General features: G+C 30.1%; 1 protein-coding gene across 1 annotated transcript; it reads left to right on the top strand.

Moving 5' to 3' along the window:
* The first annotated feature begins 629 nt into the window (after window positions 1–629).
* LOC129963801 (alanine aminotransferase 2-like) lies at window positions 630–26,106 on the top strand. Its single transcript, XM_056078368.1, has 14 exons — window positions 630–878; window positions 3,032–3,121; window positions 3,213–3,318; window positions 6,594–6,724; window positions 6,812–6,925; window positions 9,184–9,313; window positions 10,732–10,811; window positions 14,882–15,012; window positions 17,114–17,222; window positions 18,866–18,931; window positions 21,714–21,869; window positions 23,518–23,630; window positions 24,781–24,871; window positions 25,917–26,106. Exons 1-13 carry the CDS (start codon window positions 762–764, stop codon window positions 24,869–24,871), a joined length of 1,434 nt encoding a protein of 477 aa, XP_055934343.1. The 5' UTR covers window positions 630–761; the 3' UTR covers window positions 25,917–26,106.
* Window positions 26,107–26,859: the final 753 nt, after the last annotated feature.

A 26,859-nucleotide genomic window follows, 5' to 3' on the forward strand; every position in this document is an offset into this window, starting at 1 on the left:
TATCAGATTTTATCCATCTAGCTTTTTAACTTTTGTAGTTATCATGTTCATTTCTGTATGGACATTCAGACAGACAGATGTCCTGTGAATATATTTTATTCCAAATTTGATAAAAATCTTCAATTTCTATACTAAGACTGTGTACCAAATTTCACACGTCTAGCTTTAAATATTTTAAGACGTTGTGTTCACAGACAATTAGACGGCATATATAGTATAAATACATGTGTATTAGTAGACAAACATATATATTAATTTCGAAAAAAATATGTTTTTGAATTTAAGGAGGTTCAGATTCGTCAAAGTCTCGAGTTCCAATTTACGAGAACATTAAAAACAATCTGGGTTAGAAGTTGAAGGTTCCATAATTGCCAATAAAATTCAGTTATTGAAAAATTTTTACTCAAAAGTTGTTTGTTTTGATGGAGCAATAATAACAGAATATTTTTTTCTGCCTTCAATCTAAAGGAAGTTATGGACAAACGAAAATATCAACCCTGCTACTTCAATTTCCCCTCTCTTTAAATTGGATGGCTCATCAACGGTTTTAAGAGAAAAGTGTGCAGTTATTTCTGTGAAATCAATTGGCAGGAATGTTATCATGATCATACGGTAAAAACAAATTTTATAAATTTGATGATACACCTGCAGGAATTCTCTTAAAAAGAAGGGTATATAATAACCACATGTCAGATGTTAAACTATCAACCTCGGAGATTCGAATAGTAGATCTCTTGGCAGTTTAGCAGGAAGGATCGAGAATGGGAAAGAAAATCGTCACTTTGGAAAATGTCAACCCTAATTTCAAAAATATGGAGTATGCGGTCCTTGGACCTCTCGCGATTCGATCGGCTGAAATTGAGGGAGAATTAAAAAAGGTATGAAATTAAAAAAATAATTTTATCATTTAGAAATTATATTGTTTAATGTGAAAAAAATTATGAAAAAATATTTTTAAATTAATTTCTCAGAATATACATAAATGGTGTCTTTTAAATTTTTTTTCACTCAAATTACCTTTTTTTTTTTTTTGATGTCGACAAATTGTACAACATTATCGTCCAAGAATATTCCTGAAATCGTTTAAAAAATAAATAGGAAATTCGACGTTAAATAATTTTAAGTATAAACAAATTGAAATATTTTAAGTCCAGACATTTCAGTTTACAACATTTATTGAAATATTTTAAGTCCAGACATCATTTTTGCTTATAAGTATTGCAAAAATAAATGTCGAACTGCATGAATAAATTATTCATGCAGTTTTTCTAATAGGTACTACTTATAAACTATATTTTATACTTATGTATATATATTCTTAGGTGCAAATAATATTTTTGTAAATTTAAAAGAATTCAGATATGTTTTTTTTTTTTTCAATCCCCAATTAACTACAAAAGAAAATGCGAAAATAGAGAACAAAACAAATGTATTAATATTATATACAAATTAATATTACGTACAAACATGATTACTTTTTGGCATAAATGCCATAAAAATTTAGATATTAGTCATATCGGGGAATCAGGTTTCCGACATCTTCAAAGAATGTTGACATCAGCGAGAAGAAACATGACGTTATTTGTGATTCTTCATTAGTCCAGAAATTTCTAGAGTTTTCTTTTAAGAAAAGAATGGGGGATACCTAAACTTCTTCCTCTTCCCAAACAGCAAGTTTATCATGTTGATCTCGATGCATAGGATTTCAGCATTCTTCGTTTCCTTCGAACTATCTGATCAACTTCTTGAAAAACGTCTTCTGTTGAGACAGACTTGCGTCCTTCTTTAATTTTCATCGAGAACGTGACTTAGAGCCGAGTGATTTTCCTTTCTTTCCTGATTTGAAGAATTGGCTACGGACCAAAGCTACCAGATTAATAAGGATCTTTAAATGAGCTTGAAGGCATATCTGAGGATACTGGTGGCAACGTTTTTAAAAGAGAAAATTATAAACTTGCTCCACAGGTATGACAAATGCCTGAATTTTCCCTTCTATTATATCGAAAAATAACCACGTTTATACAAAACTTTTGATAATGAATTCATCTTGCTCTCTATTTATTCGAGACTGAAAAAAGTTTGTTAGATCCTAGTTTGTAATTCTGTAAAATGGCCTATTTGTTTTGTTCAAATATGTTCGAATAGTACTTATGTCTTTTGTCGTAACCCCAATTGAAATTATACAGTAAAAATAAAATTTTATTCGCAGCATTAAAAAAAAATATTATGCAGTTATAATTTATAATATTTGTAAAAATTTTAAATAATTCATGGTTCTTACCTTTTTGTGAACTATTCGGAACTCGATATTTCGCAATTTTCTGGCAATTACTGCTGACCATCCAATAAAATCAGCGATTTGCAATTATTTTTAAAAAAATTGTGATTAACATTTTCAGAGTTAAGTAAGATTGAGCTACTTAATATTAGATATTTCAGGGCTTAATTTTAATAAATTCCTGAACTATTAAATTTTGAAATAAAATAATTAAAAAATTAATTTTTTAGAATGATTATATCTCTATAACCCAAATATTTTATTTATATTACATAAATATACTGCATATATATAGAAATATAAAACTTAATATTAAATTAATAATATTTAATTAATTATTAATATTTATTAATTCATCAGTTTATTAGATGAAAGGTAGTATTATTCACTGGACTTATTAATTTAAAATGAACTTATTATTAAATAGCGTTATATCACATGACAAATGTAACTGTATATATCACATTACATCTAACTACTTGTTATCTTACGCTTTTCTTCCATAAGATGCGCAATAGATTCCAAAATTAAATTGGCGCCGTGCGTATGATTCCTTTCACGTGTGTTTAAATTAATTTCATCAAGGTAGTTCATATGGATCCACGAATATTTTAAAAATGAAACAAACTTCTTGCTTTTCTATAAATTCTCAGAAATCCGTGTTTATTTATTCAGTTTTATTACAAATTTTTGCTTATTATTATGGAGAACGTTCATCAAAATGATTTTTGTCACTTTTAATTATTATTACAGGGTGTTCCAAAACCTTTCAACGAAGTGATTCGCGCTAACTTTGGAGACTGCCAAGCAATGGGTCAAAAACCTTTAACATTCATTCGTCAGGTAATAGAGTATTTTCATAACTTTTTCTTAACAATTTTGATTATTCGATCTTTTAATTACATATAAGATGCTTTTTTCTCCCGCATTTTAGGTGCTGTCTTTATGCGCCAATCCTGCACTGATGACAGATGACAGATTTCCGGATGACGTGAAAGAACGAGCTAAAAATATTCTAAATGCTTGCGGCGGCAGCGTTGGTGAGTTTTTCTATTTATTTTTCTAGCAATAAATTGCGGTGTAAGAACATTGTTTGAAGAAAAAAAAATATTTTTATTTTCCCGCTTTATTGGCATTGATCCAAATTTATAGCTTTATTTTCTCTCGTAAGAGGTTTAACAAGAAAACAAATTATAGTTGTTAGAAAATTTAATGTCTAGACTTTAATGAATCTCCACATCTTACGGCTTCAAGAGTTAGGAGAAAAGAACATTTTAGAATTTTGTGTCTTATTTTAATAGCCTTTTGCTTATTTGTATGGTCAAATGTGTACGCATTTGAGAATTGCAATTGAGATATATAAAAACACAACAAAATAATATTTATGATTTGCAGTCTTTTTATCTAAATTAAAAATGACTAACATAATTAATTCATAAAAAATCTGTCCAAGGGTAGAGTTTTTCTATATCTGCGCATTTGTATGTGACAAATGCGTACAATTGTATGTAACAATTCTTTACGAATAATAAAGAGAATGAGTATGTGCTTTTACCACTTTACAGGACAGACCGCTTTACCTAAAGCTACTAAATTTGGTGTGTATGTGTGTGTGCTAAGACACATACAATTAAATATGCAGGGCATATGAGAAATAATGCGGCTTTAATATCTGCCAATTTAGCAGTGTCATGGACATGAAAATATGTTTAAACTTTTTAACTGGAATTATATTAACCCTTTAAAGGGCCATTTTTTTCTAGTCATATTATGCTAAAATATTTTTAGGCTTGAAATTAGAATAAGAAAAGAGATTCATTTAGCTTATTATATAAATTTAATTTGATTAATGAATTAATTTGGTTAATTAATAATTAAGTGACAAATCAAGACACATCATTTTGTCTGAGATAAAGAACTGAAGCATCTAAGTTTCTGACTCACTAAAAAATTTGTCAAAACTTATACCAACCTACTTAATTTCATACAAAGATTGATAAATTTGGTAGGAAGCATACTTCCATAGTTTCTTTGTTGTCCCCTCATCTGATCTGTATTTCGCAGTTAGCAGCGAATGTATTAATTCTTTAAAGGGCCATTTTTTACTAGTCATATTATGTTAAAATATTTTTAGGCTTGTAATTAGAATAAGAAAAGGGATTCATTTAGCTTATTAGATAAATTTAATTTGATTAATTAATTAATTTGGTTAATTAATAATTAAGTAACAAATCAAGACACATCATTTTGTGTAAAATAAAGAACTGAAGCATCTAAGTTTCTGTCTTTCTAAAAAAATATGTAAGAAATTGTTAGAACTTACATAATTTCATACAAAGATTGATAAATTTGGTGGGAAGCCTACTTCCCACGGCCCTAGAAAGTGTTAAAACGGTGTTTATGTTTTATATAAAAATATTTTCTGGAATCACGAAAAAATGTTAAAATATTTATTAGTTTGTAATTAATTGAAATTCCGATTAAAGGCTTAAAAAACAGAATAAATTCTATAACAGAAGAAATGTCTGATTTTCTGCACATTGCTGAAGGATTGTAATTATGCATATACGCAGCATAATTTATAGCAGAGTGTTAAGAAAAGTGATGAAGACTATAAAATGTGAAGGTGATAATGAGCAACGCAGGAAGTGATAATGCAGAATGAAGAAGGTGAATAACGAATAGTAAACTTCATTAGCAATGCTAATAGTACTGACATAAAGTATATTAATTATGCATATATATTATATGTATTATTTAGTAATATAATATTTATCTACAACTACTTAATTCGTCACATATACAGTCTCGAAAGTCTTGTAATGCGCGCCTCAAGACGATTTTCTAAAAATTTTCACTAGAATTTTAATTAATTAAAATTAAATTTTGATTTTGACGGTATCTGGCGGTAACCTCCGAAAATATTATTGCATAAAATAAATTTTACGCCGTTTCAATATTTTAAAAATTGTCTTTGTATTGATATCAATTTAATAATGGTGTATATTTTCTCTGTAATTTGGCAATTCTTTTTAGAAATATTTTCCTCTAATCTCCAGTCATAGATTATATAGTAGGAGTGGAAGTCAAGCCAATTTCATTATTTCATGAAATATTTTGTCGCATGATTTTCTTCTATTGATGGAAATGAAAGAAGATGGATTCTGCTTAATATCTATGTGGCTCACAAGACAATGAAGTGAACTAATATACCAGAATTTTTATAACTAGAATCATTTTATAAACTTAAATTTTAATTCTTGTTCCAAGAATTGTTTCCTCACCTTCATATTTTTGTTGTAATTTCGCAGTGCCCTGTACAAAAGATCCTATATTTATGTGTTCCGTCTTAAATGGATTTTTTTTTTTTGCATAATATTCATAATATTTCGTATATTTTATAAATGGAGAAGAATAAAAAGAAGATTATTTTATATTTAAATATTTCATTAAGTTTTCTGAAACAGATATTTTAAATTTGGAAGGTCACAAATGAATAAAAAGAAGATAATTTTATATTTAAACATTTCATTGAGATTTCCAGAACAGATGCTTTAAGTTTGGAAGATTTCATAAACGCAGAAGAATGAAAAGAAGATAATTTTATATTCAAACATTTCATTAAGATTTCTAGAAAAAAATATTTTTAATTTTAAAAAATTCTATATTTCAATAGTAAATGCTTTGTTCGTTCTGCTTTTTTTATTGTTGTTGTTATATGTGTGTTGTATGAGTAAGAAAAAAAATTGCTCTATTCACATATGAAGTTTGATTTTTCTATGAAAAAAAAACTTAATTAAAAAATAAGAAGTTTTTACTAATCCAGTATATTAGCTGTCAGTAATTTTATCTAAAAATGTAGGCTCAGTATTAAAAATTAAATTTTGAAAGAAGCACAAGTATTTTTTATAAGTTATTACCTTTCTAATAATTAAAAGGTAACAACCCATTACCTTTCTTAAAATTTCTTGGGATTTTATAAAATATCTTTTATAAAGGAATTGAATAATTTTTGTATCAAAGCAATGCTTCAAACTTCTGGCTCTCAAGGACATGAATATAAATTGGCCTCCAGAGTTTCACCAACTTATTTCCTCTAGAAGTGCTTTTGAAAATTTCTGTAAATTTATTGTTGACATCTGTAATCCTTCATAACTGTTAAATTTTCTTCTTTTTCTTTTTCTAATGGGTTACATACTTAATTCTGTAAGCCCCGTGTGTTACTTTGTCGTGCACGAGGGATTTATAAATGTTCAATTAAAAAAATACTTCAAAGCTTACGAGAATCTACATATTATTTCTTCTTAATTTGCAGGTGTTTACACGGAATGTACTGGATTAGAGCTAGTCAAACGCCATATTGCACAGTTCATCGAAAGAAGAGATGGCTTCCCTGCATCCTATTCAGATATCGTGCTGCGAACAGGCGCGACTGAAGCAATCCAGGTAAGAGCTCCTGGTGATTTTGCTGCTTATTTCTTCTATTCAGATATATTTAAATTATTCATGCAGAACCATTTGTTTTATGTTTAGAATGTCCTCTACTTGATAAATCATCCGATTAATGGGACACGAGCCGGCGTTATGATTCCTATCCCTCAATACCCACTCTATTCCTCCACAATTGCTGAATACGGAATGCATCAGGTAGTAACTTATTTTCATTAAATCTTTTAATAAGTCCGATGAAATTTCTGTGCAGATTTATGTGCATTTGGAGAATTCTGCTCTTATCCGTATTATTTGTTTTAGGGTTTCACATACATATTACCTTACACCAATTAATTCCGACTTGGTTCTCAATAAGGTGGGTGGGATGTGAAAATTATTGTTCTTAATCTGTAAAATCCAAGTATTTTCTTTAGAGATGCTGTATGTGTATGCCGAATATTAATACTAGACTCGAGTTACTTTCACATGTTTTTCCTTTCAAATTAGAGACCTCTCCAATCAAAGACATGTTCCAATAAACTCTCTCATTTCTTAAGTCGTGCTTTCTCGATCATTTGACGCCACATCAAAGGAGTGGCCGTTTTCAACATCACTCCGGTTTTTGAGTCTATCTAAAGTCATTATGGAATTTAAAGTTTAGTCTAAAGTCCTTATGTTTTTTAAGTCTATCTAGTGGGTCATTATGGCTCTCCAATCAAAGACATGTTCAAACAAACTCTCTCATTTCTTAAGTCGTGCTTTCATGATCATTTGACGCCACATCAAAGGAGTGGCCGTTTTCAACATCACTCCGGTTTTTGAGTCTATCTAAAGTCATTATGGAACTTAAAGTTTAGTCTAAAGTCCTTATGTTTTTTAAGTCTATCTAGTGGGTCATTATGGCTCTCCAATCAAAGACATGTTCAAACAAACTCTCTCATTTCTTAAGTCGTGCTTTCATGATCATTTGACGCCACATCAAAGGAGTGGCCGTTTTCAACATCACTCCGGTTTTTGAGTCTATCTAAAGTCATTATGGAACTTAAAGTTTAGTCTAAAGTCCTTATGTTTTTTAAGTCTATCTAGTGGGAATTGGCGATTCGCCAATTTCATTTCAACTCCCTCTGTAATTGCGCTGCTTAAATAAACACATCAAAATAGCTCCCCCCTCACTTTACCTCCCGTGTGGCTGGATTATAAATCTAAATCCATATTAATTAATCTTGTTCTCCATTCCTTAAACTAGAGATATATTCTCACCAATTTATTATGGAAAGCAGCGACGAATTTCTTGCTCCCACTATTTTCTCAAGTGTGAGTATTCTGATGTCTTGCAAACTCATCAAATTTGCAATAAAAGTACTGTTTAAATATTTATCAGAAAATTGTAATAGGAAGCAGTGAGACCATTAAGATATGAGAGACTAATGCACTTCTTAGCTTGAAAACGAAGAATATTGAAAGAATTTTAAGCTTCGGAAATTTTACGGATTCACTTTTAAAATAATAATGCGTATAGACAGGCCTCCAATCTATATATTCCAATATGCATCGTGAGATATACATGAAAAAACCAGCAGAAACTGTCTTCCTGGACCTTACTCGAATACTCTCTTAAAAAAGACGTTACGCCTCTTTCCACGAGTGCTCAGACTCTCAGACTTTTATTTTAACCCTGTATATACGGGGAGATCAGTAAAATATTTTTAAGCTCTCTGAATTCAAAATGGTGTCTCGTATAGCCAGGGAAGTAACGTTTATCTACAGTAAAGTGACTATTCTGAAATTATTGAGATTGGTTACAGTGCTCCTAACTGCAAAATAAGGAAGTTACAAAGAATAACTAAAAAATTAATACAGAAGATTGTCCAAAAATTCCACTTAGAAAAAAGTACACTGTAAAAGCGCAGGGAAACTTTCGTGGAGTTATCTATTAAACTGATGGAGATATTTGAAATTAAAATTGAGATTTCTGCGATTTAAAAAAGAGTTCGTTCTAAAGCTGAAAAAAAATTTAGTTTCCGGTATTATGGTACAGTTTCTTTTAGTTACGCAACAGCGTAACGAAATTTGATCGATGAAGAAAGTAAACAAAAATAATAATTTTAAAAAACTTTAAGACGGGGGGGGGATTTTAGGATATATTTTTCAGTTTTATCTCTTCATTAAATCACAGAACGTTCATAGTTTTAATCACAAATTTTTCTACTAATTTTACAGATAGCTCCATGAAACTTTTTCCTTCGTTTGTAGCGTACGTTCTGACTGGACTTTTTGGCCAACATATTTTTGAAGTTTTATAAGAATATTATTTCATTTACTGTCCTTAAAACTTAGCGCAAAAAAAAAAAAATAATGATAATAATTAGATAATTAATCCCATTTGAATTATTTTTAAAGCTTATTTCAGTTTCATTTCTAACAAAATTCTTTCTTCCAACAAGTCAATTTAATTATATCTTAATTTCTTGTAGATCAACTATTATCTGGACGAAGACAATGGCTGGGGTTTAAATATTGCTGAATTAAGGCGATCCCTTAACGAAGCGAAAAAGACATGTGTACCAAGAGCTTTGATTGTTAACAATCCTGGAAATCCCTCAGGTAGGTTTCTAAAATTATTATAAAGGCTTTGAACAATTAAATAATCCCGTTTGCGGTGCAATTTCCTGCTATTATTACATGTGGCAGGAAAATACTGAGTTAGAAATGGTAGATTACTTTAGCAATATTAATATGGTAAGAAATACTTTTAAGCACTTACCGTGCTAGTTAAACAAATAATATAGAGAGAATAATTTATGGCTACAGAGGAATACATGTGCTTTGTTTTAAAGACGTTACACGCCTAGGAATAATGAACGCCCCCCCCCCCCAAGTATATGAGGAGAATTATTACCACACCTCAGTGTTTTCAAATGCTGCACAGAGACTTTATGGCTACAAAATAATTTATGGCTACAGAGGAATACATGTGCTTTGTTTTAAAAATGTTACATGCCTAGGAATGACGAGCCCCCCCCCCCAAGTATATGAGGAGAATTATTACCACACCTCAGTGTTTTCAAATGCTACTCAGAGACTTTAATATCACATTTGTATAAATAAATATATAAAAAAATTTCTATATTAAAAGGAATGCCAAATTTCTTTAATTTTCAAGAGCATGGAAGATTAAATTGTGGAAGTGACAATCCATTTCGAATCTTCTGCTCAATAATATATAACCGGTAGTCTCAAATAAAGCTTCTCCACTTAATCACATCCGCCCACGCAGATCTATAGATAACCTTTACTAGCATTACAATGCGGCACTATTAAGATAAATGAAACCATTAATTAGTAATATTTTGCATTTTATAAGTTATAAAAATGATTTTCATGGTATAAAATTGTTACGAATTCGTAATGTTGTCTCGCTGCATAATAAGTCTCCTAGTAAAGAAAACAATTTTACAGGAATAATAAAGGCTGTTGAATGTCGGATCAATAACTCTGGGCTTCGCGACAAATTTTTCTATTATTTGGCTACAAAATAGAAGATTCCAAAAAACTGCAAGAATCTTGGTGAAACTCAAACCATTAGAATTTGAGCTTCGATTATCTTTCTATTAACGCTGACAGACAGACTGTATTCATTTGGTGTTGAGTCGAGCAGTGAGTCGGTAGTTGACTTCAGCAAGTGAGTAATCAGTAAAGAATAGCAGACGATTTCAGAGGCGTGAGTAGTCGTGGGAAGTCTCTCTCCTGTAGGTACTCTCTGCGCACTATGAGTCGAATGCCGTCTTGGTGTCTTCAGTTAGATCAGTCAAGTGCTGTTGAATTCTCTAAGGTTCAAGCAATCAAACAGACATTTAATTAAATGTATAGAGAAATTAGGCCATGATTGCATCATTAAAAACGAATTGAAATACATTTTGAATTTTAAAACAAACCAGTATTTTAAGTCTAATAATCGATAAAATAAAATTGATTTCTAAAACCAATTAAACCATTCAATAAATTGCGTTTTTCTCTTTAAGGTGCTGTTCTCACTTACGAAAATATCCAGGAGATTATTAAATTCGCATTCGAAGAGAAACTTCTTCTTATGGCTGATGAGGTAGGTGAATATTTCTTCATTGATTTTTCATTAGGGGTACACTATCTCATATATTTTTAAAATTATGCTATTAATTTATTTGTGGTAGTTATAGATTTTTTTTTCTATTAGGGAGTACAATAGTTCGTATGCTTTTTAATTATGTTATTAATTTGTTTGAAAGTAATTGTAGATTTTTTAATTATTTTTATGGAATTAACTCATAACTGTATGATTCAAGTTAAATAAGATATACCAGTTTAATTTTTGAATTCGATGCGTAAAATACAGGAAGTAAAAGAACGAGGCTTCACCACACAGCATGAGGCAACTTATGATTACAAATTGCGATGGCGTTCTTAATTATTTTTGTTTTGTGGCTGCAAAGTTACATTAATTTTAACTCTAATTCCCTCTGTATTGTAAACCTCAAAATTCGAATTAGTCGTTAAATTTCAATCTAGGAAAAAACCAAGAACTAATGCTTTAAAAAGTGTTGGCTGTTCCTGAATTGTTGGTTATTCCACTGATTTAAATGTTGCTATAGATTTCGGAACGAGCTTATAGATTTCCTAAAATTTTACGAAGAAAGAAAGATAGATCCCAAAAATCTTAAATAGCATTTAAAAACTTCCTGCAATTGTGATTATATAATAATGTATGTTATGCTCGCGAAAACAATTATTTAATGTTTTCGAGCTGTAGTTACTACAATGTTGCTGGTTACTACATTGCTCTTTTCTTTTTCAAGGCTAAATTTCACTATTTTTTTTAATTGACCAACGTAATTCTATGAAAGAAATAATTTTTCTTGATGTTCGGAAATTTGGACAGATAAAAAAGTACTTATAGTACTTTTTCCATCTGTCCGCAAAAAAGTACTTGAAAGAAATTAAGCCTTTAGAAGTATAGGCAACAATTGGTTTTTCCTGGAACCTTATTCCAAATTTCATTGTTTATGAGAAAATGAATTGTATTCACTTGTGTTACGAACTGATTCTCCTTTGAAAGGTTGGGCTGAAATCCAACAAAGAACAATCTGAGAGTAAGTCCAGAGAAAAGTGAAGTGAATTGTCATTACCATTGAACTGATGACATTTATAAAAATTGGGTGATTAACACGTAAGTTACACGTACCATGGAATTGTAAGTTTTCAGTGGTACAATTCTTGTTTTAACTGCAATTGATAGCATTAATAGCCTTAATAGCCCTGTCCCAGACAAAGGCCGTTCATATAAAAAATGAGGACATTACAAAGAGAATTCTACCTTCAAAATAGGCACACCAAACAGAAGAATGAATTCGTTCCAACATTCAATTCTTTTTTTTTCAAACTCCGCAAGATAACACGTCGTTCAGGATCGCAATCAACAGAAGGTGATGAAGAAATCAATTTAAGTAATTAAATTCTGAAAGAACCCTGAAAGGATGTCCCTTCAACTCTACCACATGTAATATTTTAGAGAATATTACAATAAATACTTACAAACAGTAGTAAATACTAAAACAATGTGAAATATCACCTTTAAATATATACATATTTAAAGGTGAAAAAAATTCTCTGCATGTAAATTTAACAGTAATAACATCTAGCATAAGATTAAAGGAAATCTCTAACCTTATACAGAACCAACTTATACAATACTAACCAATATACAGAATATCATTTACATTTAGTACATAAAATTTTGAAATAATCAACATTCTAAATTAACATTGCAGTTTAAACTGAAGATAATAAAACAATTGCATATTCATATATCTTCAGAATAACTTCCTTAATTGAGTTTATCACCAAAAAAGGCTTTAAGTGGCAAATTGTTCAGCCCTTATACCTCCTTCTACAATGATACATTGAAGGTCTATTGAAGAATAAACTTTGAAAGTACTGAAAGATCCCGTGACCGTTTTGTTCCTGATTGAAGGAAAAAAAGTCGTCTTTTACTTTCTTAGAATCAACTGTCTTGAAAAATTATTCAGTTTTCAACTCTTAGTTGAGCGTGAAGATTTCTTCTACCAAAGTTGGTTAATTTTGGTTTGTTTGGTTGGTTGGTTGAGGAAGAGAAGAAACTCTTTCTTTTCATTTGGGTTTTTATTACAATATAATTATATTGATTATTAGCATTATTTAGGGACGTTTTCACCAAGAAATCTGTTCTTTCATTTCCATATTGTCCATGTTGTGCAATTATCCAAAATAATTTATATTCGTTTTTTTTTCTTTCACTTTATTAATTTTCTCTTTTATCAGCAACAGCTCCTTTCTTTTTTCTTTTAATGATTCCAGAGCCATCAAAGAGGATGTTAAATTTATAATAAATTTCGGCGATTTGGTCCCATTTTGTTGGATAAAGACTGTTTGTCTAATTGCCTTTAGTTCTGCTATGAAAATGGAACAATAATCACTAAACCTATATGTCCCAATTTATTGCTCGATTCCATTTCAACAATACTAGGCACAGTCCATCTTTCTATCCATTTTAGAATCAATTAAATATGTACAATTTTCTATTTCTTTTTCTTCTGAGAAATAGCTCCATGTTACGGAGAAATTTATCATAATATTTATGTTTTTTAATTTTTCTATTTTTAATTTAATGTCAAGTGGAGAATAACCACTCAACACTTGAAAAGCCATTGTCGAATCTGTTTTGTATATCTTAGTTACTGCTAAGAGAGGCAAACGCTGAATTTGTAAATTTTTTATATTCTGCTTACAGAAATCAGTACGCCAAGTTTTCGAGCCATGTGATATAATTTTTCTCTATAACTATAGTATAAATGTCTTTCACCATGACTGGGGACAAACCCCAAGTTTCCCTGGCAATTCTTCTTACCTTTTCATTTATTTTAGTGGCTTTCTCTTGAATTATGTTCAAATGTGTAATATATGGCAAATTTAGAGAATACTTAGAATTCTTAAAATATTTTAGTCTCACATCGCTTCATTTGATTTAATAATTTACTGAATGAACCAATGAAATATCTTACACATTTGGGTCAATTATTGCACGAAAGCCTATGATAGTAGCATAAGCCTTTGAAGAGGCATCTCTGATTACAGTCAACTTTATTACTACAAATTCTGATTCTGAACAGACATTCTTGAGATATCTTGGTAGTCTAATATACTTTAGAAAGGAAATCTGATTTAAAGTGGTTTTCAGATTTCAAGAATCAAAAAGAAATGTCAGCATCAATGTTAACATTTTAAAAAATTGAAACTTTCCTATTAACTTTGCATTAAAAATTTATAATAAAAGATAAAAAATGAGTCGATAGCTCAAGCAATTACAGAAAGCAATAGATTTGTTTCGCAAAGGTAAGGTGAAAAGCCAAGACAACAGTTAATGCTTGTCATACTAAGCAGATTTCACTCTCATTAAATTTTTTTAGTGACAACGAAAACATAATCTTTAACGCTGAAACCTTGTTATAATCATCGAGCTGAAACCAGTCATTCGAAATGAAACAGGTACACCAAATGATTCGCTTAAAAATTGCACACGATTAAACTTTTCTAAAATAATAATTTCAAATGATTAAAGACATGAGATGATTGAAAGGCTTATACATTTGAATTAATCCATAGTGGGTTATGAAACTTAGATTCATGTTATTTAATACTTTAATAGTTGTTATTTTGAACTAATGCATTTTGTTTTCAGAAACAACCTGTAGAACGAGGTTTCGTCAAAGTTTTTCAAAAGGGGATTAATTCTAAGAATAATATGTTTAACATAAAATATTTAAAGTAATGCATTTTAATTACAATGATAATTTACTGTAACATAAGCAAAACTGTTTAGCTATACAATGTTATTTCTCTGATATCATATGATCTAATGCTAACTGAAGAATGGAATTATAGATTGGAAAAATTTTATTACATGTAAAATTCGCCTTTTTTTTTTAGATGGAAGCAGTCTCCTTTTATACCAATTCGCTTTTCGATGAACGTTATATACAGAAAACCCAAACTTAATCGGAAGAACATGCCCTTTCTCACCTCCCTCTAACCATGCAACCTGTGTTAGCCACCTTATCAATACGCAGGATAATATTAGTTTCCTTATTTATTTATTTGTAGGTATATCAAGGCAACGTGTACGGCGGCAAGAAGTTTCACTCTTTCAAAAAAGTGTTGATGGAAATGGGTGACCCTTACAGTAGGATGGAGATGGTATCCTTCATGTCTGCTTCAAAGGGCTACATGGGAGAGTAAGTGACATTGTTACTTTTTTTGAGATACATAATTAATATGATTCCTGTATTACTTCAGTGAAATGTGATTTTATGTTGTTTGTTTAGCAAGAAACTAAGTTTTAAATGCAATGCGCTGAAGTTTCTTATGAACTGAGCCAAATCATTCTTCTTTTGCACTGATCTTATATAGTGAAGCTTTTAAAATTAGATACACATTAGGTTACGAGTGAAATATAACAAAAGAAAGCGTAACTTCATATGTACTGATGACTAGAAATGTTAATCAAAGGGAATGGTCAACATCGCTTATTGGCCTAAAAGAGGCATAATTTCTTTAATGCTGAAGGCATATTCCGCATATGTTTGCTTGTTGAATAGTCCAAATAGCAACTGATATAGGACTCCAGATCTTTTTGAAATACCTATTTTTCAATATTTAAACAAAATTTTCGGATATAAACAGGAGTCTGATTAAATAGTGGTATAACTCCATCATATCCAATACAGCCTTTGCCATGTATTATTTATGTCTTTGAGTTCTATAATTAAAATGGTTCCTGCGTTATTTAGTTCCATAAAATGTTATCCTTGATTTAAAAATATTTGAATTTGTCATAAAATTCATCTATAGTTTAAAATCCTGCAGCTGAAAATTTCTTTCTCTTACAATAGTCTTTTATATGCAAAGTATATGTTTATGTTTGGTATAAATGTTTAGCAGAAGCATTTAATATCAAAAGGAATCTGAGCTGGCTTTGGAAGGTATGAACGAAAAGATTTCCAAGAGGCGATTGGTAGTTCTATTTCTTAGTTTCCGAGAGTTACACTGTTTTTACAAAACAAGATATACTGAATAGGCAGTATGCTAATAGAATACGAAGTCCAAATGAATTTATTAGATATTTTCAGCTGCCTTTGAGTTTATTCACTAATATTGAACTTTCGGGAGTTGATGGATTAGGTTTTGATCGACAAAAACAATATATAGCCCAAAAACTATTTTTACGCTATTTCAAAATCAAGAATCTACTTTTCAATTATAATAATTTCATTTTCGTTCAATTTTTTCTCATATCTAAATATTTTTAATTAATTTTAAACACTGTTTGAACTTACGCTTTTTATTATTGTAATGAAATTTAAACCTGTTTAATTGTTTCATCCGATCTTTCATTCGCTTCCTTTTTTAAAAAAAAAATATCTTCTACTGAAATTAATTACAAAGTATGATATTCACATTTGTTTTCGTTAGCATGCAAAGACTTATAGAATGACACTTTTTCTGTAAATTGCATGATGTAAAAAAGATTCTTACCTGAAGAATACAATAGCATATGCAGTAAGGTCAACCGAAGACAGTAATGAATTGAGCCTTAATTCTTTGACTGCTATGGGCGCATATATGCGTCCAGAAAAATTATTGGCATGGCCTATGGCTTATATACATATATGCTTATGCCGCAAGTCATCAGTTCAGTCCTCAGCAATCATTACTGCCAGCTGCATACAGTTCACGCGAAGTGCTTCTATTTAGAATAGTTAACAGTGAAACGGTTATTCATATTACACTTCAGAAAAGAGATTAGAATATCTTCTTTTTAAATAACATATCAATTTATCGAAATGTATGAAATTAATATCAGTTAAAGGAATTAAGAAGCAGGCTGCGTTGTATTTTCGGATGCTGATAAATTAGCAAAATTTTTTATAACGTACCACATTTAATACATCTCAAATAAGTTTTGCTAATGTGGAGAAATTTTTCTTCTCAAAATTAAATTACGCCATTTTTTCCCTTTCTCTTCGAAGGTCTATTTTTCCACCTATGTAGAAAATTAAGTCGTGTTGTCTCTCCCGTGTTTCCTGGGTCTCTTAAAATTTTATCGAAATTTTTTATTGGCAATAACTTAAATAAACTTTTCAAACTTAATTATACAACCTTATAAGTCGCCATCTAAATTCAACTTAAATATGATGAATAAGTGTAAGATTTCTGGAAAAAGTGGTATTCCCTAATTTCAGAATCCGTTAATAGGAAGATTGTAAGGTCAACCTTCCGATTTTTCACTTATGAAAAACGGCCTTATACTTTTATGCTCTTAATTCTATTTGGCAGATGTGGACTTCGAAGTGGATATGCAGAACTGATCAATTTCAGCCCAGATATCAAAACGATGCTTCTTAAACTGGCAGCGGTCTCTTTATGCCCAAATGTATTAGGGCAGGTAGGTTATTTTAAATGATTCCGTCCTGTTTCCTCACTTGCCATATGATATAATTTGACTATTGATGATTACATTAGAAATCTCATTAGACAGCACCTCCTAATTTTGTGTTTTCGTTGCATGTGATAGTTAAAGATAATTGAATGCAAATAATTGATGTCAGAAATAAAACGTTAAAATTACAATTAATCACAGTAAATTTATACATTCATAGAAATAAGAAGTCGATTTTATATCCTTAAAAGAAATGCATGTATCAGATTGAATTCGGGAACATTAATATACGAAATTCTTGAAAACGTTTTATGAACTTTCCACGCGAGATCAAGAAAGAAAATCGGAATATAGAGAGAAGAGAAAGAGACAAAAGAAAGAGGGGGGAGAGAGAGAGAAAGAAGGGAGATTCTATGTTTCGTTCACTAACTGAAAAATTTTTTTTAAATGAATACAGCTATTTCAGTGGCGAATGGGGACTATTTTGGGGCGAACTATTTTTGGTCGGTGGGCGGCGGATAGGAAGCTAGCTTAGATGATAAAAACTTTATATCGTCTTGCCGTTTTCAAATTTTACTGGAGTCAACGAAGGTGTTTTCTTAATCTATTGTCTTAAGTCCTGATATATCATAAATTCATACATCAGGTGCTTACTCAAACTGAAAATAAATCTTAGTGATATTTTAAAAACCTGACAGTGATGATAAAAATATAAAAAATAATATCAAATTTTGTTTTTCCCATTTTGGAGATTTAACCAAATTAAATTCTAATTAAAACAGAAGTTGGATCATCCTCTTCAAGCTTTCATACTCTATGAAATTGACTATTTACCTCTTAAAATAATTCATATCCCAGTTGGACAATCGGATAAGAAATTATCTTTAATCATCCGTAGGACGGCGGTCGATTCAAATAAAATTATTTCAAAATAAACTTTTATTTATAATGTTCCACATATTAGTGTATTGATTGTTTGCTGTATCATATTTGTAAAATAAAATAATTCAATATTTATAACAATGTTTTGTGATTACCCTGTAGATAGGTATACATGAAAAATGAAAAAGCTCCATACAACATATAATAGTAAAATATAATGGAAATTAGTTTTGAAAAAATATGCAATAGATAGCTATAATGTATTTTGATAGCCTTTCCCAGCTATAGTTTGAAGCTATAATTGAAGCTTGAGGTCGATTTTTACCATAAGAATAATCCAAAATGGATATTGGTATGCAATGAAGGTCGTTAGACTTTTGAGAGATTTGCTTTTATAATTAGTGAATCCCTCATCGTTGTTACTTTTCCCAATTTAATGTACATGATATTAAAAATGTATCTCAAATTATTAATCATACCTGTGCAAAATTGTTAAATTAAATCTTGGCTTTATTATTACATTACTTTTCAGTCAAGGGTGCTGGAAAACATAAAAATCCATATATTGGCGACTTTTAAAAGCAGTTCCATAATTAGTTTTCATCTTTAAGTAGAGATCTTTGTTATTTTTATTTTCTTCCGTTGAATGCATATCATATAGAAATCTCGGATGATATCTTTAGTTATAGTGCCGGATCGAAAATTACTGTTTAATATTCCAGTTCTCTTTTAACGTCCATGTTTTTCACTGCTTCCTGTACTTTCAGGTTGCAATGTATTGCGCAATGAATCCTCCCCAGAAAGGAGAACCGTCTTACGACCTCTTCATGAAGGTAAAGTGCTATTTTATTTTTTAACTTTCGAATTTCTGGTTATCTCTAGCCTTTAAGTTAACATTTTCTTGGCGCAACTTGGCAAAATCTAAATCTTGCACGAAGTCCGAAATAGTCAAATCTCAAACGTCTTGATATTTTTAAATGTTATCGACATTAAATGCTTACAAATAAGTTTGACACCTTTTCAATGAAGCAAAATGCTCTTTACAATCCACGTTACATTAGTTTAATGATTTTTTTTGTGATACATAGAATATTGAAATATTATCATCAAAATGCAAGTTATGTTGCTTCATAAGCTCATAATCATATTTTATAAGCTTTCATAAGTTTATTTGATCGAGGTTGCCAGTGATTCCCATGGAATTCAATGTGTTAAGAAAAGGAGGGATAATCTAATTTAATAGGTGATCCGAATTCAAAGTGGCAGCAAGCATGTCAATATAGTTCAAAACTAGATCATAGTATAATTCATATGTCTCAGTGTAAAACAATATAATCCGTAAAACCATGCGAAATGATTAAGATACAATTACCTCGTATGCCAAGAAAGTTAGAGAAATAAAAGAAAAATTTGATTTAATATATGCAAGCATCAAAAATAGTATTTAATGAAATTTACAATCTCGAATTGTGGTCAAATGAAAAGTCAATACTTTTGCATATCATTACGCTAACACGACGACTTTTCTTAGATTCGATGTATATCAGTCATCTTCGACAGAATTAGATCTTAAGCTGTACTCTGACCTGTATTACAACAGAACCTTGTAGAAATCTTATTGTTTCTATGAATCTTTAAGAAAACTGATGTGATCGTATTCTTAGCATGGAGCGATACAGTTAAGCATGATGTTAATCATTTGGGACTATTAAACTCAATGACGCAAAACTTAATTATACAAAGATCAAAAACTTAATTGCAAGCTCTACAGCTGTAGGTTTTGCTGGGCTTTCCTAAGTACAGGAATAGTTCTTGGTTGTGAAGAAAGTCAGAAATGATAATTCATTATAATAATAAAAATAGTGAATGGAAATAGTAAAACAAATACAGAAAGAGGTATCATGAATATTTTTAAAATAATAAACTTTCATTTGTTGCCTCTTTTTTTCAACCTAATGTATGATGCATTAAAAACAAATACAGCTTTTTATTTATTTGGTGTCAATAAAGTTAATGATGCAAAAACCAAACTTTTGCGTCTAATCCTATGGCAGAAAATCGTCCAAAATGCATATTACCACGACAGATTCAGTAAAAATGCTAAATTTATGCCAAATATCTATATTTCGTAACTATCATTCGTCAATGCCATGTAAGGAATTCGTGGCCTTACTCCAGGTTCATGAAGTTCCATTTCATGAGAATGAAACTGCTCTAATTAACCCTTTAAAGGGCCATTTTTTTCTAGTCATATTATGTTAAAATATTTTTAGGCTTGAAATTAGAATAAGAAAAGAGATTCATTTAGCTTATTAGATAAATTTAATTAGATTAATTAATTAATCTTTTTAATTAGTAATTAAGTAACAAATTAAGACACATCATTTTGTGTGAGATAAAGAACTGAAGCACCTAAGTTTCAGTCTTTCTAAAAAAATTTGTCAGAACTTATGCGAACCTACATAATTTCATACAAATATTGATAAATTTGGTGGGAAGCATACTTCTCACGGCCCTAGAAAGGGTTAATTAAATTCTTATTATAACTATTTTTGACAATTTTAAGCCAGTTAGACGGTTGCCTCGAGGAAAATCCAGCAATCAGTGGACTACTTTCCCCGAGGAATCCATAACTGGCATGAATTCAAATTATCTTGATCGACAAAATCCCTTGATCTATAAAATTTTGAAGTTCTTAATTAGACACCGAATTTTATTTTGGGCATTTATTATATTGCCTTCCATAAAAGAGAGCAACGAAAACATGGATTAATTTGGCATGTTAAGTGCTATGTGTCTTTTAAAATATTTGCTATATTAACGTAAATACAAATTTTAATATCGAAATTTCAAACATTTTATACACGAGTGTACCTCATATGTTATTTCACATTACATTAAGTACACATTATAAAGAATTAGATCGGCCATTTTTAGTTGCAGAAGCGTGGAACTTCCTTAAAAAAATTCAGTATGCCAGGAATATTTTTACTAAATATGATTGTAAAAAAAAAATTAAAGTTTGTAATCTTTTCAATTATCCGTTTCTTGATTCAAACAATATAAAATATAATTTTTCCTTCGTTACATATTTTTCAAATTGAAAGTAAATTAATATCTTTGAAAGTTTTGGAGGTAACTATTGATCTATGGTTTTTGACTACTGTAGAATCTATTAAAAACATCTAGAAAAATGTCCAATCATCCTCTGTATAAGCTTTTTTTTTTAGTTTGGTTTAGTTATATTAACGTACCGTTTTAAAGCAACACTAGAGCTATTTTGGGACGGAGCTCGTAATATTGAACCGCGGTCAGCTGACGAGAACGACACCTAAGCTGGCACCCCTTCTCCAAACTTCTACACCACATCAGTGGGAGGACGTTTGACCCTGACGGATTTAGCGTGCACCAGACCCGCTTACACGACGGTTCTTCGGTAGATTAAGTTCTCGAACCTGAAACTCACCGACTCCAAAGCCGAGATCTAACCAACAGGTCACCGCGGCTCCTCCTGCGTATAATCTAATCTGTTAATATAAACAAGAGAAAAAAAAAGCATGATTCAAAAACATGTAATTGTATTCCATAAACAAAATGTTTGATTTTTTTTTTCAGGAAAAAACAGCGGTTATGCAGAATTTGACAGATTCAGCCTTACTGATCGAGAAAACATTCAGTCGAATGAAGGGAATAAAAAGCGACTCCTTTTCTGGGTCGCTACACTTGTTTCCGAGGTTGATATTACCAGAAAAAGCTATTCAGAAAGCTAAGGTATTTTTCTTATGAAATTATTTAAAATTATTTTTATATAAATTCATGATTATATGTTCAGTTCAGATTTCTTTAAAAACCTTATTATGATAAATGTTACTGCTAGTTCAGTTTTAAGATTCTATGTGGCAAGAATATTACACTGCCTATACAAATTGGTTACAAAAATTCTTTTTTCTTAGCTTCTATTATTTCTACATTCAAAGATATAAATCTGTAATATTATAGACTTATATAGTGAGAACTATAAATCTATAATATTGTTTTTCTGCGCAATTAATCTCATAGCAAAAAAGATACATATTCTTAATGGGGGCTGAAAAATACCATATTAAAGACACTCGATTGGCGACTTAACTTGATGCTCATTTGGCAATAAAAATGAAGATTCTTGAGAAGAACAAGAATTTTGGAGATATCTTTCTTAATAGCTGAAATCCGCTTTCCTTCTAAAAAATTCAATAGTTTGCCACGGATGGTATGCAAGTGGAGGCATCCATTACCAAGAATTTTCTGCTTGGAATATTGATCGGAAAGCTAGCTCTCTAGCTGTTTTACGCTGAGCTTTGTAGTGATGCTATTTAATTTACAACTTGGTGTCTATTAGTGTGTTGTTGATTTTTGCAAATGCTTCTGCTGTGTTTCTCTATCAGGATTTGAATTTTCTGGGTAAATATAACGCCATTATCCGTTATCGAACTTTTTAGCTTCTTGCTTTGTACACTTACCGGCCGGATTTCTATTATAGTATCAGAGATCCTCAAATAATTTTACTATCTAAATAATTGGAAATGTCAGGAAGGTTATTATCTTAGCGCATAAAAATATTTGGAGATAAAGTTCATGAACTGAGCCCCCGAATCGGAGACTTCATTTAGTAGACCGCAAAGAATTTCAAACTTATTTGCTAAGGGAGAAAAGCACCAATGATTGGGGAAAAATATTCCTTACTTATTCTAAAAAATAGTTTTTTTTCCCATAATTCTCGGATTTATCTGTCATTTTTAATTCCTTTCTCAAAATTTATTACTACTTCTATTGCTAATAAACCAACAAGAATATTTTCAATAGATTAACTGCAGTGACTAAGCTAAGTGTTGACAAGTGTTAACTGACATTGAACAATGGCTGTCATGAGGAACGGTTATCTTTGCATTATCTCCTTTCTTGGAGTGAACATTAATGTGTTTCTCATGGACGATTTTTACTCTTAATGATCTAATATTTTTGTTAGAAATGTGAACTGTAAATGGATAAACGGATGATTGACGTTTTCGCTTTAACTGCATAAAAAGATTAAAAGCCAGAAAGTGTCAGACTTCAATAGAACTTAAGTCGAAAATGGGTTTATAACTAACTACTAATTATTAATTAGGGTATATTAATTTTAGATTAAGATTAAGTTTTCTGTTTCTGTATCTCTATCAGGTTTCATTAAAAGTTAATCTTGTAGGATACCGCTTAACTTTGTATATTATGTTATATAATTATTCATGTCGTAGACTTAAGATATGTATAAAATCAAAAATAAATCAATTTAATTTATTCATTATCGAAATTTCTTTGCAAAGAATACCATATATAAGATGTATGACATTTTTGTCTATTATGTGCTGGAAGTACAAATAAAGTTAATTCTATATTTCAGTCTGTGGGGCAAACTCCCGACTTCTTCTACGTCATGCAACTACTGGAAAACACAGGAGTCTGCGTAGTTCCCGGAAGTGCGTTCGGCCAGAGGCCCGGAACTTTCCACTTCAGGTAATTCGGAATTTAATACAAAAACAGTTTTCCTGTTTTAAAGCATAGCTTTGTTATTATTACGATTTCCTTTATTACTTCTCAATTTAGACCAATATAGTCAATTAATACTGATGATCACATGATGTGTCAGATATTTCGAGCCAATTTAATGCTAGAATCTTTGCCCATTTTGTAGGAAGAAAATGGATATCCCTTCCAGTTAGATGACAACATTTGTTTGATCAATTGACTGCATTGCAGCTATCAAAAATTAAATCTGATAATATTGGCTATAATGTTTACCGATTGTCACGGGTCACCTGATAATTAGATTATCAGGTAAAAGGGAGGATCGAAAGGCCCAAAGTTCGAAACATAATTACACCAAATGCTATATATGTCTTCTTCTGATATAATGAAAAGAAGAAACTCGTTCAGATGTCGTCCTACACCTCTGACAATAATCTCAAATTATGAGTCTGCCCCCAAATAGCCTTTATGTCTTTTAAAATGGGCATTAATATAATCAAATTATATTAGAAGTTCTATCAATATTCATAGATTTGTGACAAAAAAATAGTTGAAAATTATCTAAAATATATTTTTAAGGAATTATCATATTCTGAACAAATACATTTGGGATAAAAAAAAATACACATCAAAGAATTTGAAATCCTAAAAGCGCTAATTTACTAAATTTTAAAATGCTATAAAAATAATTTTTGTGCAATCATATTTTTTGGAAGTTACCTCGGAAAAAACGATAGAATGCTCTTAATTTTTATATTACAATTTTTAAAAATCTATCCTAAATGCACAACTCGCCTTCAAAATATTTTAATGCCAAATTTGGAAACTCTAGGCCTGCATAACGCCAACTGATACACACACACGCGCGCATATACACTTTTCCTTTATTATTAGTAAAAATACGCAAAAGTGAATTTGTAAGCAGCCGTAAATAGATTCACTATAATTGTTGAATTACACTTCTGATTCGAATAATTTTTAAGACAAGGCTCATAGTAGACGTTTTATCTGTTCTCCTATAAACTTTCATATGCTTCATTAGGATAATTTTACTGAGATTAACATTTTTTTCATCCATGTGCGCAGTTTTGTTTGATATTGTTTTAGCATTATGTTTTAAGAAATATTTCTTTTCTAGAATAACTATCATTCCTCAACCGGAGAGAATGAAGATTGTTCTACAGAAGATAGAAGAATTTCACAACAAATTCTTGGAAGAATATAAATAGGTAAATATATTTTTTCTTAATTTTTTGAAACGTTAAGAGGGATTTTCTAATTCAATTTCTATCAAATTTTGAACGAAACCATTGAGAGGAAATCTGTCCGTCCAGCTGTCCAAAGATGTGTTAACATGATCCTTACAAAATGAATAAATCTAGATGGATAAAATTTAGTGCACAGATTTAACGGAATGTGTAGATATGTATCAAATTTGGAACCGACTCCATCAATATTTTGATCTTTTGTCTGTCTGTACATTCGTATACTTGCAAGTACGGAAACTAAAAAAAGGAATAACATAATTAAATGTAGTTTGTTAGGCGAAATCTTTTACTAAAATTTTAGTTCTGCGTCAAATTTTGATTTCATTAAGTTGACAAAAAAGCGTCCAAAATACATATTCGGTTTTCTTCATTATAATACAATTCACAAAACCCTCATGTACGGGACTCTGAAAATAAAAATATTAACATTTGTGATATATTCTGTCTTGTCCAAGATCCCCCATTTTTAGGCAGGTGGAAGGGGGCTAACAACGTTACTAAGGAATATGCGAGAAAATTTTGAAGAGACAACTCTCGCTTGTTCGTGTTTTGTTTCTGAAATGAAGTTACGTTTCAATTTAAATTTATGCCTTTCAATTTCAAATTTTTTAAAAATTACAAAAAAATAAAAATAAAAAAATAATTGAACGTGAAAGAAATTCATGATTTTTTAAGGCTTGAATGTCAAACGCTCTTTTCCATAGAGTGGTGTAAAAACTTCAAGAGAATTACCAGCTCAGATGTCGCTCTATTTATCTGACCATGACTTAGAGTCATCCTACGATATCCTTCAAGTTGTTTCAAAACAGGAAATTTGCATAATGAAACTAAATCTAACCACACCAACAGTCATTTTTATCATTCTTCAAAATTTTCATCTATACAAGCGATCATCTACATAAGTCCTTCTTTGAAATCAGAGTCAAAATATTTTTGATACTAATTTATTCAGAACAACTTATTAATAATAAGTGGAACATCTTACCAATTCGAAATTTTCTTGCAGGCATTTTCAAGGATCTCTAATCTTCATTCTGCTACTTCAAACTACATCAAGATAATTTTATTTCACCAGATAAAAAACATTTTGGAATTCTATTGAGTTGTTTATCTCTCAAATCTGCATGAAATGTTGATGCGGATTACTGTATTCCAAATGTTGCATGTGAAGAAATAAATATACTTCCCATATTTCAGATTCTTATTTCAATGACTTACTATAACAAAAAGACATTAATGAAATATAAAATTCTCATGTGGTTATAAACTTATGATTTTCCAAAGCTTTTTCATATAAAACTAAGCAGAAAAGCGGCTCATACTTTTAACATATGCCACGATTCTTTTATAAATGGATCCACAACTCTTAATTTTAAGTATGCACTTTCACTTATTAAAATATTAATAGCAAAATTATATATATATATATATATATATATATATATATATATATTCAGACTACTCATTCTTATGGTGATCCAGGAACTCATTTCTAAATGTTTAGAGATAGGTATATACTTCCAGCTGTAAAAATATTTTAACTGAAAAATTAGATTTTAAATTGGAATTAAATTACGTTAATTGAGTCAATAATTGGACCTTCAAAAAATTAACAAAAATAATGCCATTATTCCTTAAGTCATTTTTTCAGTCATTGAGTTTTTTATACAATCCTTCAGTTCTAATAATAATATTTTACAAAATGCTTTTAACTCATTATCATTTTAAATAAGAAAAGGTCCACTTCAAAATGTTAATTCTTTTCAAAATATTAATCAGAAGTTCAATGGATTGTATAAAAATGATAATTTCTTAATTGTTCGAATCTATTTATTAACTCCAATAACATGAAATATAATTCTTTACATCATTTAAAACATTTATCAGACTGAAAGTATATACCTATCTCTAACGGTTTAAAAACTAACTTCTGGGTCATAGTTGGATAT

This window comes from Argiope bruennichi, chromosome 3 (assembly GCF_947563725.1).
Source record: "Argiope bruennichi chromosome 3, qqArgBrue1.1, whole genome shotgun sequence".
NCBI lineage: Eukaryota > Metazoa > Arthropoda > Arachnida > Araneae > Araneidae > Argiope > Argiope bruennichi.

Bases quoted from the DNA above. Each gene is read 5' to 3' on its own strand.
- LOC129963801 (XM_056078368.1), top strand. From the start codon at position 762: ATGGGAAAGAAAATCGTCACTTTGGAAAATGTCAACCCTAATTTCAAA. The intron at 10,812-14,881 runs GTAGGTGAATAT...ATTTATTTGTAG, and splicing joins TTCTTCTTATGGCTGATGAG to GTATATCAAGGCAACGTGTA. The intron at 21,870-23,517 runs GTATTTTTCTTA...TCTATATTTCAG, and splicing joins AAGCTATTCAGAAAGCTAAG to TCTGTGGGGCAAACTCCCGA.